The 16,235-nt window shown below is 42.4% G+C and overlaps 2 protein-coding genes across 14 annotated transcripts in view; one reads left to right on the top strand and one right to left on the bottom strand.

Annotated features, from left to right (window-relative positions):
• LOC149320872 (E3 ubiquitin-protein ligase TRIM7-like) overlaps window positions 1–2,737 on the bottom strand; it is a 22,172-nt gene extending 19,435 nt beyond the window's left edge. Inside the window, exons 1-2 of one of the 2 annotated variants that reach the window (XM_089505510.1) lie at window positions 2,610–2,737; window positions 2,197–2,255 (exon numbers count right to left, since the gene is read on the bottom strand). The gene's annotated coding sequence lies outside the window, so the exon portion shown is untranslated. The remainder of the gene's footprint in view (window positions 1–2,196; window positions 2,256–2,609) is intronic. The other variant, XM_089505518.1, reaches the window with a different exon arrangement.
• The window catches only part of LOC149320871 (E3 ubiquitin-protein ligase TRIM7-like), a 21,797-nt gene extending 5,562 nt beyond the window's left edge, over window positions 1–16,235 (top strand). For all 12 annotated transcript variants that reach the window (XM_089505706.1, XM_089505700.1, XM_089505687.1 and 9 more), the window contains 7 exons: window positions 816–1,326; window positions 2,633–2,728; window positions 3,841–4,071; window positions 6,486–6,508; window positions 8,006–8,124; window positions 10,793–10,825; window positions 14,094–16,235. In XM_089505706.1, coding sequence (XP_089361832.1) covers window positions 916–1,326; window positions 2,633–2,728; window positions 3,841–4,071; window positions 6,486–6,508; window positions 8,006–8,124; window positions 10,793–10,825; window positions 14,094–14,611 — 1,431 coding nt within the window. In that variant the 5' untranslated portion in view covers window positions 816–915 and the 3' untranslated portion in view covers window positions 14,612–16,235. The remainder of the gene's footprint in view (window positions 1–815; window positions 1,327–2,632; window positions 2,729–3,840; window positions 4,072–6,485; window positions 6,509–8,005; window positions 8,125–10,792; window positions 10,826–14,093) is intronic.

Genomic DNA, 16,235 nt, shown 5'->3' with positions numbered 1-16,235 from the left:
CTGTGAGCTGCCTTGGGTCCCTTTCTGGGAGAAAAGTGGCATACTGATTAATTAATTAATTAATTAATTAATGGGTGTGTGAAAGAATACTGTGCAAGGCAACAGCAACTTCTTACCCACCTCTTCCCATGGATTGAGGTGAACGACAACAATTAACAAACAAACATCTTGTTCTTTATTTGCTAATTGTTGCTTGTTTGCTTATTGTTGTTGTTCCCCATCTTGACACATCATTTAAAAAACATCAATTTAAAAGGGCAAGTAAGAGTAATTATATTATTTATAAGATGTATACATATTAAACAATCCACATTAAAATTCATCATTTAAAATCTACAATTTAAAAAATGATCTGGATAAGCCTGCCAGAAGATTGGCCTTCAATGCTGTTTTGAATTCTGACAGTGTATTCAGTTATTATTAAATAATAATAATAATTACCCACCTCATGGATTCAGGCGGGGAACAACAACAGATTAACAACACATAATATCACTTATAGTTGGCCCTCCTTATCCACTGATATTTTTATCCATGGATTCAAGCATCCATGGCTTGAAAATATTCAGAAAAAGCAGAAATTCCAAATAGCAAACCTTGATTTTATATAAAAGACATCATTTTGTTATGCCATTGGATAGAATGGGACTTGAGCATCCTCGGATTTTGTTATCCACAGGGGGGCCTGGAACCAAACCCTAGCGGATAACAAGGGCCCACTGTATAACACACATCAGTTTAAATGAAGAAATAAGACATGTGCTCTATATGGTTTCTGCCCTGTGTTCATATCTTCTTTTTCCTTTTTTATCCAGAACCTGTTCCTCCAACCCATTGCATTCCCCTCTTCACAACTTGTAGTGAGTGCTTCATTTCTGAAAGTTAACTTTGGCCTGGTTGCAAGACAGCAAGAGCATGGCTGCTGCTGAGGATCACTTCCAGGACCTCTGCGAGGAGGCTCTGTGCACCATCTGCCTGGAGTATTTGCAAAACCCTGTGACCATTGAATGTGGGCACAATTTCTGCCACGACTGCCTGACCCAGTTCTGGAGGCAGCTGAAGGACGAGGCCACCTGCCCTCAATGCAGAGTAGCCATCCAGCAAAGGAATGTCATCCCCAATTGGCAGCTGGCTAGGTTTGTAGAAATCACCCAGAAACTCAGCCGCCAAACGAGGAAGAGGAAGGGAGATTGTGATAAGCACCAGGAGCCCCTGAAGCTCTTCTGCAAGGAGGATGAGACCTCCATCTGCGTGGTGTGCGACAGGTCCAAGGAACATCGAGATCACCAGGTGGTTCCTGTGGAAGAAGTTTCTCAAGAGTACAAGGTAAGACATGACCACGGAGTTTGGGTGAATCTACACCGTAGACCATGGCGGCTCATGGTATAAACCATCTACACCATGAGCCACCATGGTGTAGTGTTTTGAGTTTTGGGTTATGACTCTGGACCAGGGTTCAAATCCCAGCTCAGCCATGGGAATTCACTGGGTGACCTTGGGCAAGTTATCCTCTCAGCCTCGTCATATGGGGGCCAAGGAGAAAAGCCAAGAGTAAAAGGTATCCTCTCGGCAAAGTAGCGCTATTGTGTTGAAGATTTTCAGACACATTGCGCTTATCCAGGACTAACCCATGTAGAACCAGCAATGCTTCAGCAACAAACTATTCATGGGGAAGTCCCTGGAATAGTTTGTTGCTGGAGCATTGCTGGTTCTTCATGGGTTAAATCCTGGATAAGAGCAACATCTTCTGGAAATCTTCAGCTTGATCGCACCAGTTTGCAGGATATATATCTCACCGCCCCCGATTTCCCCCGTCAAAGTGATGTCAACCTGGATTGTTTCTGCAATGCAGATACAGCCCGTAAGTCAGAAATGATTTCAAGGCCCAAAATAGCAACAAACACTGTAGAAATAATGCAGTTTGACACCACTTTAAGTGCTGCGTGAATGTAAATTGCATTCGAACTGGCTTCCCATTGCCCAAAAATAGCATGCCATGGCCCGAATTTGTGTGTGGTAGTCTATCACGCAATAACGTGAAACCCCATGATTGCGCTTGGACTGATTTCCCATTGCCCGAAATTGTGTGTGGTAGTCTATCACACAATAACATTAAAGCCCATGATTGCGTTCGAATTGCCATTGGATTATACTTCCAATTTCCCTTGTCTGATAAACTCCAAAATGCATACATACCAGTTTGGGAACACTCCCTACTACACAGCTCTCCAATAGCACAACCAGGTGCTATTGCCCTAAAAAAAAATTAAAAATTAAATAAAGTTTAAAAAAAAAAAACCAAAATGGGCTGTTGTGGAATAGTGAACGGGAGGGGGAATGCGGAGAGAAGGCGACACTGACACCAAATGACTACCCAATCATGGAACTACCATAGGAGTAATTTACTACACTTGACTTCTGCTGTACCAGCGCAATTGGGAACTCATTCACAGGTTTTCCCCACTAATGGCAAGGTGCAGACTAACCACACTTGGAGGACAAGGCAGCAACAATAGGGAGATAGTGTTGTGTGATAGGTATAACCAAAAGCACTGTAATCCAAATTTTATGCTGGTTTAAAAGTCACATGATAAATTCCTGAAACTAACCTGTACCTCTGTATTCTCTTTAGGATTTAATCAGTAGTTCTCTGGAGGTTCTGAAGAAAGAAAGAGAAAAATGTCTAACTTACAAATCTGAAACAGAAAATGAAAGCCAAGACTTATTAGTAAGTTTGACTGTTACAAGGAAGGAAGCAGGTACCTGTAACAAAATGCAATATAAAATGCAGAAAAGTCAATAGCAACAAGGCACTTCTGCTTGCTAGAATATCTGTTATTTCCAGTAGCCTGATATACCATAAGTGCTTCAAAAAAGGATATTTAGAAAGTGAATTTATGTAGTTCTGAATGATATTCTATATTGGTAAAAATTGAAATTTGCTTTCCTCCCACAAAAAACCTTTCCATACCAATGTAGGACACTGTGGACCTATAGATGTTTTAGATCTACAGTGGACCATCAGTATCCAGGGATTCTGCATCCACAGATTCAGCCATGCATGGCTTGAAAATATTTGTTTTAAAAAACAAAAAACCTCCAAAAAGCAAACCTTGATTTTTGCCATGTTATACAAAGGGCACCATTTTACTACACCACTGTATATATATTGAGATTTGAGCATAAAACCAAATCCAAGCAGATAGCAAGCATCTACTGTATAATTTCCAGCAGTCCTACCCAACAGAACTCATGGTGAGCGGGATTATGGAAGACTATTTTCACAGTCTGAAAAGTTCTTGTGCACTTTTTTAAACCATTGCTTTCTTTTGGAGAACAAAAAAAAAAAAATAGAAACAAACCAGTGCAAAAGCAAACAAGATAAAAATGCAATGTAAAAGACAGTATACCAGGGTTCCTTAGAACACAACAAGCTGTGTCATCTTGCCTGGATCTCCCTGCCAAAGTAATACTATTCATATAGGTCAAGTAAAACAAATAATATCATGTGTGTATTGTGAAACAAATATTTATTTTAATCATTGCGCCTTAGTGTTATTACAGAATGTGTGACAAGTCATACTATGCTGCTAAGAAAGCATTCTGAAAAAGCAAAGACAAAATAGGATTTCCCATTTTCCTAATTAAAAATATATTACAAACTAAATATGACTCACTTTAAACCCACACTGGTTGAAAAATCACTGCTCTAAAGGCAACAACTCCTCACCCTTATTGTACACCTTTTGACACTGTTTAAATTGACCAAGACAAACTTACCATTCACAAACATGGTGGCGACTAATCATCACCATCCTTTTCTCCATCTGCTTATTGTAGAAACAAACAGAAGCAGAGATGGAAAAGACAGTGGCTGAATTTAGACTATTACATCAGTTTCTGGAAGAGCAAGAAAAGCTTCTGCTGTCTCGGATGGAAGAGGTGAAGAAGGAAGTTTCAAAGAAAAGAGACGAATATCTGGCCAGGCTATCTGGGGAACTCTCCTCTCTTGAAAGTCTTATCCAGGAAATGGAGGAGAAGAAGCAACAGCCGGCAAGTGAACTCCTGCAGGTAAGAAAAGCTAAACGAGACCAAGCAGCTCTATAGAGCAAAGTTGGCTTCCAAACCTGGAACATCACCTCCACTCACAAAAGGAATAAAGAGACTCAGGTTGATGTACTGAGAGCTGGTTGTGTTACATATGGGAGGTTCCAAAATGAACAAGATTGTACATTGAATCATAGAATAATAGAGTTGGAAGAGGCCACAAGGGCCATCCAGTCCAACCCCTGCCATAGAGGAAATCTCAGTCAAAGCATCCCTGATAGATGTTTATCCCGCCTCTGTTTAAAGACCTCCAAGGAAGGAGACCCCACTACACTCCAATGGAGTGAGTTCCACTGTCAAACAGCCCTTACTGTCAGGAAGTTCCTCCTAATGTTGAGGTGGAATCTCTTTTCCTGCAGTTACATTTACCATCATGTGGACTGCCAGTTTCTGTGTGAAGTTCTTAGCGCCATCCATGCATGGTTTCCATCATACAGCCACCATTTACTGTGACACACAGTGTGTGTGTGTGTGTATCCAGCTCTCTTCTATGCTAACATTCTTTGAAGATGCCAGCCACAGATGCTGGCGAAACGTCAGGAATAAACTCTTCTAGAACATGGCCACATAGCCCAAAAAACCCATAAAAACTATAATAAGCACCCTACTTTGCTCGCAACATAGACCCCTTCACCCAGATCTCAGCAACTTCCTTTGGTGAAATGCAGCCAATGATCTCCCCATCCTTCCTTTGTGGTAGTTTTCTTCATTGTCCTCAATCCTTCAGTTGAAAGAGCTTATGCATTGTTGGTTTGCCAGGATGCTGGTTCCTGGAATAAAACACAATCACAAGTGAAGAGAAAGCATTTATTAGAAAAATGACATTCTTGAGAAATAGAAAGATGTTTTGATAACCTATATCTACTTTGCTAAGAAAGAGAATGAAAAGGAATGGTTGAGGTTAATTTAAATAAAAGAGCAAAAATAAGTATGTGACAGATCAGACAGGACAATGAGGCAACCTACCAGGGAACCCTAGCTACTTGTCTTTGCTGCTTTTGCTGCCCAGAACAACATACATTTTACAAAATCAGTTTGTTCTTTGGCATTTCTTCTTTAACAGAGAATTTAGTATTGGAGACAGAAATAACATAGAAAGATTAGGATTGGGTTCCAGGGATATTTTTTCTTTCTTTACTAGTGTCTACTTCTTTTATGATTTCCATTTGCCAACTGTGTATAGATCTGTTCTTTAATGTGTTGGTTGCTGGTAAGGAAGGCTTATCTACTTTTTTTGCTGTTTCGCTGTTTACGCATGCTCAGTAAGGGATTCTGGAGGCAGCTGCTGTTTACCTTACCTGTTGTAAGCAGGCAAACACATCTAGAGTAGCATCAGCTAAAGTAGAATCCCGTTTTCCCAGCTCAAGCCTTATTACATTGTTTACTGCAGACACGCTGCTGTGACCTGATACCAGAGGTCTATGTCTGTCCACCTTCTTTCACCATCCTCCCAATGCTGGTACTGCTAAAAAAACCTTCCAAGTAGACATGTGACAAGGAGGAAGAGGTCAGGCTGCAAAGTATAAAAAGAAGATCTTGTTTGTTAGAGGCTTTATATACTTGTAGGGTGTTGTTCATGTGTGATTATATTCTTCTGTGCTTCCAGCACTAGCCGAAGAATGTAAGTAGACTTGGGCTTGAAGGGAAGGGAAGGGAAGAAGTTCCAACAGGAGGAAACGCTGGGCTGGAAGCGAAGGGGAGGCAAGAGGCTGGCATCCAAGGGGGAGGCAAGGGCCTCGGAGGTAGCATTAGGCTTGAAGCGAAGGGAAGGGAAGAGGTTCCAAAGAGGAGGAAATGCTGGGCTGGAAGCGAAGGGGAGGCAAGAGGCTAGCATCCGAGGGAGAGACAAGGGCTTCGGAGGTAGCATTGGGCTTGAAGGGAAAGGAAGAGGTTCCAAAGAGAAGGAAATGCTGGGCTGGAAGCGAAGGGGAAGCTAGAGGGAAGGCTGTGAAAACCCCTGACTTTGGGGGAGTCACACTCTCTCAGCCTCAGGAGAAAGGCAATGGCAAATCTCCTCGGAACCAATCTTGCCAAGAAAATCCCAGAATGGGGTCATTTTAGCGCAAACTACCGCCAGTTTTTTTTAAAAAGGAGGGGGAAAAGCACCCATTCGGTTGGCCAATGGCCATAGGATATGTCACCTTTGACGAAAGTGGAAATGAACTTGATTGACAACAAGGAGGCTCCATTTTAAAGCAGTACTGCAAATGTGAACTCCGGAAGGGCAAATTGCCCAGATCAAGGTAAAGGGTAGTGGGCACTTCTTTCCGAGCAGATTCAATATGGGGGCAACCAGATCTGCCCAGTTCTGTCTCGGGGAAATGGGCAAGTGGGAATGGGGCCTCAGTTCACTTTTCTTTCTCTCTCTTCCCCTCTAGGATGTGAAAACTATCTTGCAGAGGTAAGGGGAGCTTATTCATTTCCATTAGTGCCACATAATGATTGGATTGTAAAGTATGCATCAAAATTGGATTATCCTTTGAGAACTCTGGTTGTAGCACATAGACTCATAGAGTTGGAAGAGATTCCAGAAGGCATCCAGATTCCAAAAGGCATCCAGTGCCATGCAGAAATGCAGAATCAATACAAAATCTTACCATCAGGAAGTTCTTCCTAATGTTTAGATGGAATCTCTTTTTCTATAGCTTGAATCCATTGCTCTAGTCTCTGGAGCAGCAGAAAACAAGTTTGCTCCATCTTCAATATGGCACTTTTTCAAATATTTAAACATGGCTATCTTATCACCTCTTAACCTTAACATAGGTTATATTGCAAAGGAAAGACACAAGTGCCTATCACTCAGCAAAGCAAAGCCCCAATAGCTGTTATGGTGCAATTCATGTCTTGATTGCTTATTTAGATTCCTCAGATGGTTCATTCTAGTACCAACATCTGCAATGACTGCTCCATTCAGTCCCATTGGAGTGAACCATTGGAACACTCTTGGGCTACCTACAGTCACAAAGGACCAGGTGCTACAGGTGTGTCATGCTCCTGACCATCTTTCCACAGCATATTTCCTTTAGGTTTTTCTCACAATCCAAAGAGAGGTTGTGAGGAACTTTCTACTTCTACCAGTGGCATCACGAGGGGTGCAGACTGCACCAAGTGACACCACAGAGGAGGGATGACACCTGATTGTTCCCTCCTCACACCGCAGGGGTATGTGTGAGCCCCAACATTTCTCAGAAGGGAACTAAGGCAACCAAGAAAGGGGGACGAGTGCATGCTCTCTCTCCTTCCTCACTATCCTGGTGCTCCAGACCCAAAGAAGGGGGAAGAGGGCCAAGCGCATACATGCGTACACCCTTCTTGCCTACTCCTCATGCTTTGGCTGGCTTGTCTCAACTGGCCAAAGCACCAAGAAAAGAGGAGTGTGCACACACAAATGTGTGCCCTTTCCACAATGCCTCAGTTATTGCCAGGGCTGGCGGGGTGGGATACTGCAGGTTTCTGTCCCCAACCAGTCACAATGCCCACACCATCCAGTGCCCACCTGCCTGGTGGTCTGGTCCAGTCAAGGAGCCATCTGTCTCGGCCTCTCTGACAGCCAGCGCCTCCCCCTAAGTCTGGAGACAGGCAGCTCAAATGGGCAGAGCCTTATTTGAGGGAAGATGCAGGGAGGGGTCATGCGGCATCAGTGCAAGAAATGCCTTTACTCCTAAATTATTATTATTATTAACCTTTATTTATAAAGCGCTGTAAATTTAAAATGTAGGTTCAGAAATAACTTGAAGGCACACAACAGTAATAAATGTCATTGGACTCAAAAACCTGATAGCAATTGTCATTCTGTACTGTTCTCCTTCCCTTCAGTTTCTTTATTTTGCTCCGCTTTCAAATTATGGATTGGATAGGTGGTAATTTAACCTATTTTAATCTTGTTTATTTCTACTAGGAGTGAGGAGAAGGTGTCATTTGAGAATCCACCGGCTTTTTCTGTAGAACTGAGGTGGAAACTCTGGGACATTTGTGATATAAATCCTCTTTTAGTTAATGTTATGAAGCAATTCAAAGGTAAGGAAAAATGTCTGTAGGATTTACTCTTGTCACTGCCTTAGTTCAAAAATGAAGATGTAAATATGGCTGCCCTCCACATCCACTGATTCTTTATCCATGGATTCAACCATCCATGGCTTGAAAATATTCTAAAAATGTATACATTTCAAAAAGCAAACCTTGATTTTACCATTTTATAGCATTTTACTTTGCCATTGTATTTAATGGGACTTAAGCATCCACTGATTTTGGTATCCATGGTGAGTTCTGAAACAAAAACCAAGTGGATAACCAGGCCCACTATGCAATATTTTTGTTGTTGTTGATACTAATAGCAATAGCAGCAAAAGAGCCTCAGTTTTGGTAGCCTAGGTGCGGCTTTCTGTCCCTCGTACCCTGGATACAGTGTTGTTCTGTGGCATTGTAGGGAGGGAGATGTGGTCAACACAAAAAAGACAATCTGTATGTAGTGTATATCTGAAGTTAGAGTTTTTTGCTTTTACCTTGTATCTATGTATGCCTATGTTGAAGCATTGTTTCATCAGATGCTCATTCACCCAACTTCAATGAGTTTGCCCAGGTTTTACCATCCACAAGCTCACTGCTCGTTCTTATCTCCATAATACTCACAAAATATTAAATAGCAGTGGTCCAGTGTCAGAACTTTCCATATATCCCTCTCTTTCCTGTATTATATGCATTTATACACCTCAGATCACTGTAACGTTATGACTGATGACAGTTCTCCATGTTGGCTTCACCACAGAGCTGAATTATGAATCTTGGCAGTACCCCCCCCCTTTTTTTTGGGGGGGGGGTAATCTTTTTACAGCACTTATTCACAGATATTAGTATCATGTTACAATTGTTCCTCTCAATTCTACCACCTTGTGAAAAGCTGAAGTCTTGATTTGTGCCTTTTCCCCCCTAAGGGGAAAGAATAAGCTGAGAATTATGATTTTCTATCTACCCCTCCTTGGATCGACTTGCTTTTGGTGAACATTTCTGACCTTGGAATGTGTGTTGCAAGTGAAAGGTCTGAGAATCACATAGGTATGGTGTGGAGGGCTCATCTGTAAGTAGCACCTACTAGTAGAGTATGGCCCCCTGTATCTGTGGGGGATATGCTCCCAGACTTTGTGTGAATATGCAAAATATTGGACAGTAGCGAACCCCAGGTTGGGTGAAACAGCAAAGGAGGCAGGCAGCACTACTGCCCAGCTATCCCTGCCTGCCCTCCCACTCTTCCTCCCTCCTCCAAGATGGAGGCTTGGTCCCTGTGCAGCCCTCTCCATCCTTGCCCCATCCAGCAGCCAACCGGTTTGTGATTCTATGGTGAAAAGTGGGGGACTGGCCGCACAAAGCCATGTGCCTCTCATGATGGGGGATACTGCACTTTTTCATGTTAAGACAAAAGTAAGCAAAGGCAGCAGGCTGGCTCAGACCTCAGTCGTCCTCCCAAAGTGACCAACCTCATGCCTTCATGACTCTCTTGGCAGAGGAGCATAAACTGGAGGCAGCAGCAAGCTGGGCTGTTTACCTTTCCTGTTGTCTGGTATTACTTACTGGGACCAGCCCTTCATGGCTACCAGGATTTAGCCCTTTGATACCACTTTAATTACCCTGGCTGCCTCCTTTGGAAACCTAGGATTTGTAATTTGGTGAGGCACTAGGCTTCTCTGGCAGAGAATTACATTTATCTCATTAAAGTATAAAGCACAAGCTTCCAAAGTATAGAACCAAGACAGTGAATGTGGAGTCATGGTGCTAACTGTTTAGTAGGAAAGAGACTAGTGACTTGTCATTTTTAAATACCTCCTTATCAATGGATTTTTTATCCATGGATTCAAGCATCTACGGCTTGAAAACATTAAAAAAAATATAAATGCCATTTTATATAGGACCCCATTTTACGGTGCCATTGTATTTAATGGGACTTGAGCATCCCCAGATTTTGGTATCCATAGTGGGTCTTGGAACCAAGCCTCAGTGGATAACAAAGGTTTGCTGTAAGCCACCTTACTCTATTTGATCCATCTGGCTTTAACATCTGTTTAGCTGTTCTGTATAGAAGCTTCTATTTTTATTTTTTTAGAGTTAAATATGAAGCAAAGTTTGTCTGACAGTGGAAAATACCTGGATTGGAGATAGCTGGGACCTCCCTCCTTGCCCCATTTGTTGGTCTTAACTTTTGAGTTTCTCCTAATGTACTCCTTCTGCATCCCAACCTATGAGTCAGCCAGAACCCTTTGAAGAACCTGCCAAACACAATTCCGTGGTATAGGTTGCAGTCTTTTAGATGCTTGCCACTTTATCACTAATAATGCACAAAATTACAGCAGGATAATAGCATCTTTGGAAGTACTTATTACACAGTGTTGTGTCTTTCTTTGCATTTTAGTCATTGGTAGAGGGCACTTTTAATTAACAGAAATGTCATTGAAAAGGTGCCCTCCGCCAATGCTTGAAATGCAAAGCAACAATGAGAATGTGAATGAAATTGTGCCTTCCACCAAAGATCAAAATGCAAAACAGCAATAGGATGGAAAGACACATAATATATAAGGAATAAGGATTGCAATAAGGAAGCAATAAAGGCTAGGGAATGAATGTATATTTTTGTAAAAGGAATTCTCTTGGGATTGCTGTGTAGTGTTTAATTTGTGTCTGTATTTCTTTTACCCAGATGCTCTGATACCTGGACTACAGCTGCAGAAAGGTAAATTTCTGATGGATGATCATAGCAGGGATGAGGACTGGTTACTAATTTATCTGTTAATGTCTCATTGGGGTCCAAGAGTTCTGTTCCACAGACTTTGGAACCATCAAAGGGGCCGAGGAGGAGGGGGGATCCAGTAATTCTGAAGCAGCCATAGGAATTATGGAGCCCTCTGGATGCTGCTGGACTGCAACTCTACTTCATTACAATCCTCATAGAAGCATAGAATCATAGAAACTAGCTAAGGAGATTATCACACGGGCAAAAAAGACATGTCAATATCGTGCGATCATAAGATGATTATCACATAATGTGATGTAATGTCGTGATTATCCCATGTATAAAGAGGAATTCTAGCACAACTTTTTATTCACTGAAAACCCCAAAAATAAAAAGCAGCACTAGAATTCCTCTTTATTCATGGGATAATCATGAGATAATCGTGACTTCACAAAACGTTGTGTGATAATCATCCCGTGATCATGCGATATTGACTGTAGCATTCCACTGTGCTCCTGTTTTTGTTTTGTTTTGTTTTGTTTTTTGCCGTTGTGATAATTTCCCAAGGCTAATGGTGTTTGCAGTTCACCAATATCCAAAGGTATCATTGGACTCCTGCCCTATAATGATGTTTGAGATTATGAGTAAGGGTCATAAGCTCTCCCCTCTTTTTCAATTTCCACTACTTCCAAAGCACATCTGCACACATTTGAAAGGAATTGTCTACCAATTCTCTTTTCCTTCATGGATCTTTTTTTTTAATGAGAAAAAAGACACAGAAAAAGGAAGAAACAATGGGGAAATTAAAATGTATTTTGTCTGTACTATCTGTAAATGCCTGTGAATTGTTGTTTTTGTTTTTGTTAACTGTTATCAAGTCAACTTAAACTTATAGGGACCCAGTGAATGAACGAACTCTTAATTCACCAGTTACCCATCAACCACCCGGCTCAGATCTTTCAGACTCAGGGCTGCTGATTCCTTGACTGAGTTTATCCATCTCGAATGCGATCTTCCTCTTTTCCTATTTCCTTTTACCTTTACATGCATTATTATCTTTTCTAGTGAATCCTGTTTTCTCATGATTTGTCTCCATTTAGTCATCTTGGCTTCTAGGGAGAGTTCAGGCCTGATTTACTCTTGGGACCATTTACAGTATTTGTCTTTTTGGCACTCCACAATGTGTCTGCAGAACTCTCCTCCAGCACCACATTTCAAATGAGTTGAATTTTCTACCTATCCGCTTTCTTCACTTTCCAGCTTTCACAACCATACATAGACATTGGGATTACTGTGAATAGAACAAACCTATTGAACCACAAAAGCCTCCTCAGGAAGCACCTTCAGTTAAGAGAGTGTAAATCCTCTCCTCTTTGGCCTTTTCTTTTCCTTCCATCCACATGTACTCAAAGCACAAACGAGTTTGCTGGAGGTGGCAGTGGTTCCTTCCTTCCCTCCTTCCAACTCATGTTACCATCCAAGAATAAGAAAAAAGAAGTGATGTAAATACTTTCCAAACATAAATTACATAACGTGGGTCACAGTTAAGAAAGTAGGTGTGTGATTCTGGAAAAGTCTGGAAGAAGGAGAGGAAAATCTCCACTGCTTATATGGTTGAGGCTCAGGCTATCTGAAAGACCATATCTCCGTATATGAGTCTATCCGATTTTAAGATCTTCACAGGAGGGCTTTCTCTTGGTCCCAACTCCACTTGGTATGTTTGGTGTGAGACCTGGAAGAGAGCTTTCTCAGGACCTTTTTCACACAGGGAAAATTGGAAGGTTAAACTGGTCACAATGCAGGGTCATCCAGGGCATTAGGGACAATTTTGCAGTTGCTTTTCAGATGATGTTGTGCACAAACTGGTCAGACTCCAGACAGAAAGTGAGGTGAATCCAGGAATAAGCATTTTCGCAAAAATACAGTATTTTCAAGTCCAGTTCATTCACAAATTCGTTCTCTTTACATAATAGCTGCTATTTGAAAACCATGTCTCGGATTCTCCCTGTTCCCAGATTTCCATGGTTCCTTGCTGTGCCAAGGAGAGGAAGGCAGGCTTGTTCTTAAAGGGACACACACACCTACACACACATCTCTTTCCCTCATGTGGCTGGTCTCTTCCTCTAATGGAGCCTTAAGCAGCCTCTAAGAGAACAGCAGGTGGGAGAAGGCAGAGAGAGAGGACATTGTGGTATTCTTCCTGTACAAGTGGGAAAAATGGAGGATATGTCCTGGAAAAGGAGCATCTGGGACGTTCAGCCCTTGCTGAAACCAGGCAGGTTTATGGACCAGCCCCATCCTCTTTCTCTCTAGTGTGTGTGTTTGTGTCTGGTTTTATGGAATTTGCACAGGGAAACCTCAGCCTACCTTCCTCTGCGGCAAGGAGGAATTTCCTCCTCAGTTTCCCTTCCCTCTCTGGACCATGTGTGTGGATGCATTTGTGCAAATGACAGTTTGGATCATGCACCAAAAAGTTATTTCCAAGCTAGCAACAGCATTTGTCCTAATCCGTCTGAAACCCAAATTCGCATTTGACCCACTTTCTTGCCGAAGTAATGTGCTTTTAACCCCTTGTTGTGCTCTGTGTGTGATAAGCATTAGCAAATTTGTTTGCTTTTCAAAGATGCCAAAACTTTAACTATTTTTGGGATGGAAGCACATAGGTCCCCGTGTGAAAAAAGTCCTCAGTGGCTGCTCCCAGGCTGTGGAACTCTCTGCCAAGGAAGGCCGAGATGGCGCCCTCCCGGCTTTCTATTTGCCAGTAGGGAAAGACCTTCTTATTTAAACAGGCTATCGGCTCTTAACTCAGTGGTTCCCAAACTTTGGTCCTCCAGATATTTTGGACTCCATCTCCCAGAATTCCTGGCGGTTGGTCATGCTGACTAGGATAAGCAGTTTTGGGGCCTATATGGAGAGGGGGGGGAGGAGAACATATACTACTACTAATAATAATTGCAGTGTATGAAAGTCCTATTGATTGGAAAGTGAACTGAAATTATGAGTGTGCATAGAGTCTGTGTGGCATAGTGATTTGAGCATCGATTTGACTGTGTAGACCTGAGTTCAAATCTCTATTCTAGCATGGAAACCCACTGGGTGAGTCACACACTCTCAGCCTCAGAAAACCATGCAATAAGGTCATCATAAATTGGAAATGATTTGAAGGCAAACAACAACAATAACAGCAATAGAGTCAGTATCTTAGTAATTCACCCAGCTGATGATCCTTCTTTTTCCTTTCTTCATTTTCTCCCTCCAACCCCAACAGCAAATGTAACTCTGGATCCAGACACAGCTCATCCCAAACTGATCCTATCTGGGGATAAGAAAAGCGTAACATGTGGAGCCCAATATCGAGATCTGCCTGACAATCTGGAGAGGTTCAACAAAGCTGTTTGTGTGCTGGGATGTGAAGAATTCACTGCAGGCAGATATTTCTGGGAAATCAGTGTGGGAAGGGAGAAACAGTGGCTTGCAGGAGTCTCTAGAAAGTCGGTGAAGAGAAAGGGTGACATTGCCTATGGTCCTGAGGGAGGGATCTGGGCTATAGGGAAGTGGGGAGGTCAGTACAAGGCTACCAACCATCCTTGCTACCCAGCTTTGTCTTCAAACAGAGAACTGAAGAAGATCCGAGTGTCTCTGAACTGTCCTGGGGGGCAGGTGGCCTTTTATGATGCAGATACCGGAGACCATCTCTACACATTCTCTGGAGCCTCATTCATGGGAGAGACCCTTCTTCCTTTCTTTAATGTGCATGGAGAAGGGCATCTGCTAATTTGTCCTTAAGGCAGCCAAAGAAACTGACCACAAAGCCACTGAATCCTGCAAGATGGATTAATGCTTTGGGTTCATCTCTGATAAGGGCCCAAAGCAGTACTTTAGTGGTAAAGTTGGGGTTTCTTTATTCATTCATCTAGGTACATAACAGATTGAAAACCTCCATGGCAGCTGTGGGGTGCCAAGCGGCCATTTTATTCCGCATGCTATTTGTGTCTGAATCCACTGGGTGAAGTCATTAGGGGTTTGGGGGTAGATGCCATCAGTATGCTGAAGACACTCAGTTCTACTTCTCTTGGTCATTGGAATAAGTTGGGGCTTTGCAGATGCTGGAACAGTCTCTGGATGCTATCATGGACTAAATGTGGGCCAGTATATTAAATCTAAACCTCAGTAAAGCAGATGTTGTGTCTGGATTGCTGGTTTTCACGTCTGGCAATTGGGCAAATAGCCTATCCTGAAGGCTGTGGCTCCCCATTGAAGGAATGGCTTAGGAAAATGCATGGATCTCTCACTGAAGGCCCAAGTGAATCCCATGGCCCAGAGTCTCCTTTGGCTGGTCCAGCAGCTGTGGCCTTTCTAGGATAGGAACACCTGGCCACATCAGCTCATGTAATGGTGGCAGATATACAATATACAGTTGTTTCAATTGCATATTCTTAAACTTTATGACAATCTGAGGTGGAAAACAGATGGAAGAAAAGTTCTTGTTTGTTGCTCTGTTGCTCCAGTTCTTGAATGTTGTTCCTTCTCAGAGCAATTCTGAGACTAAGAAGAAAACAGAACTATTTTATTCCTACCTAAAAGATGGTTCTTTTTGTTTTAGGTTAAATTGCAGTGAAAAGTTCAGTTCTTCACACAGTCCTGATAGTGTCCCAGGAAACCATAGTATTAGGGTGAAAAAGGCTCTCCTACGCATGGAGCTTGTCCACTGCCATGACCTGCTTTATGGGGCAAGTGCAGCCCCAGTCAAATCTTTCTCAATCAACTTGGTAACACCACCAAAAGTTAAAGGAAACCTGTCCTAGAACTGATCTTTTTTCTAGATTGGGCTTTAACACAGAGCTCTAGTTCCTAGGCCTTCAACATCCCCTTTGAACAAGCCGGCACTACAAATCTAAGGATCTGGCACCATAGACAGCATTCACTCCCTGATCTGGTTTATCACTACAGACAGTGCTGTGGCTGGTAGACTGGGCCCTACCTGAGAGCATTCTTAGGCAGGCTGGGACATTTAAAGGAATTCCCTTGAGGGATTTAAAAGTATTTTTTTTCTATCAAGTGAACCAAAGTGCAGCCATATTATTTCCAGGATCCCCACGTTAGAATGACAGCCTTGTCCTCCTTGGAGAAGAAGGCATTTGCTGATTCTGACTATGTATTTTGCAGTGAAACAATGATTGCCAGCCTTTCCCATTTCAGGCCAACTTGCTAGCGCATGGGTCCTAACGCTCACAATATTGATGAATGTGCCACTGTTGACTGTTAACAAATACACCTTTAAGTGTGGTTCTTTTGAGAATAAAAGCATGGGAAAACTGGAAATGTATGTGCATGCTCTGTAATGGTTAAGCTCGTCTTTAAGCAAGGTTGTAAAGTTTCTGTTCTAACCAATAAAGTTGTTCCTCTTTGC

Source organism: Sceloporus occidentalis, unplaced genomic scaffold (assembly GCF_023333645.1).
Source record: "Sceloporus occidentalis isolate IW3139 unplaced genomic scaffold, rSceOcc1.0.p SCAF_1, whole genome shotgun sequence".
In the NCBI taxonomy this organism is placed as follows: domain Eukaryota; kingdom Metazoa; phylum Chordata; class Lepidosauria; order Squamata; family Phrynosomatidae; genus Sceloporus; species Sceloporus occidentalis.
This window is presented reverse-complemented; position numbering and strand designations above follow the sequence as displayed.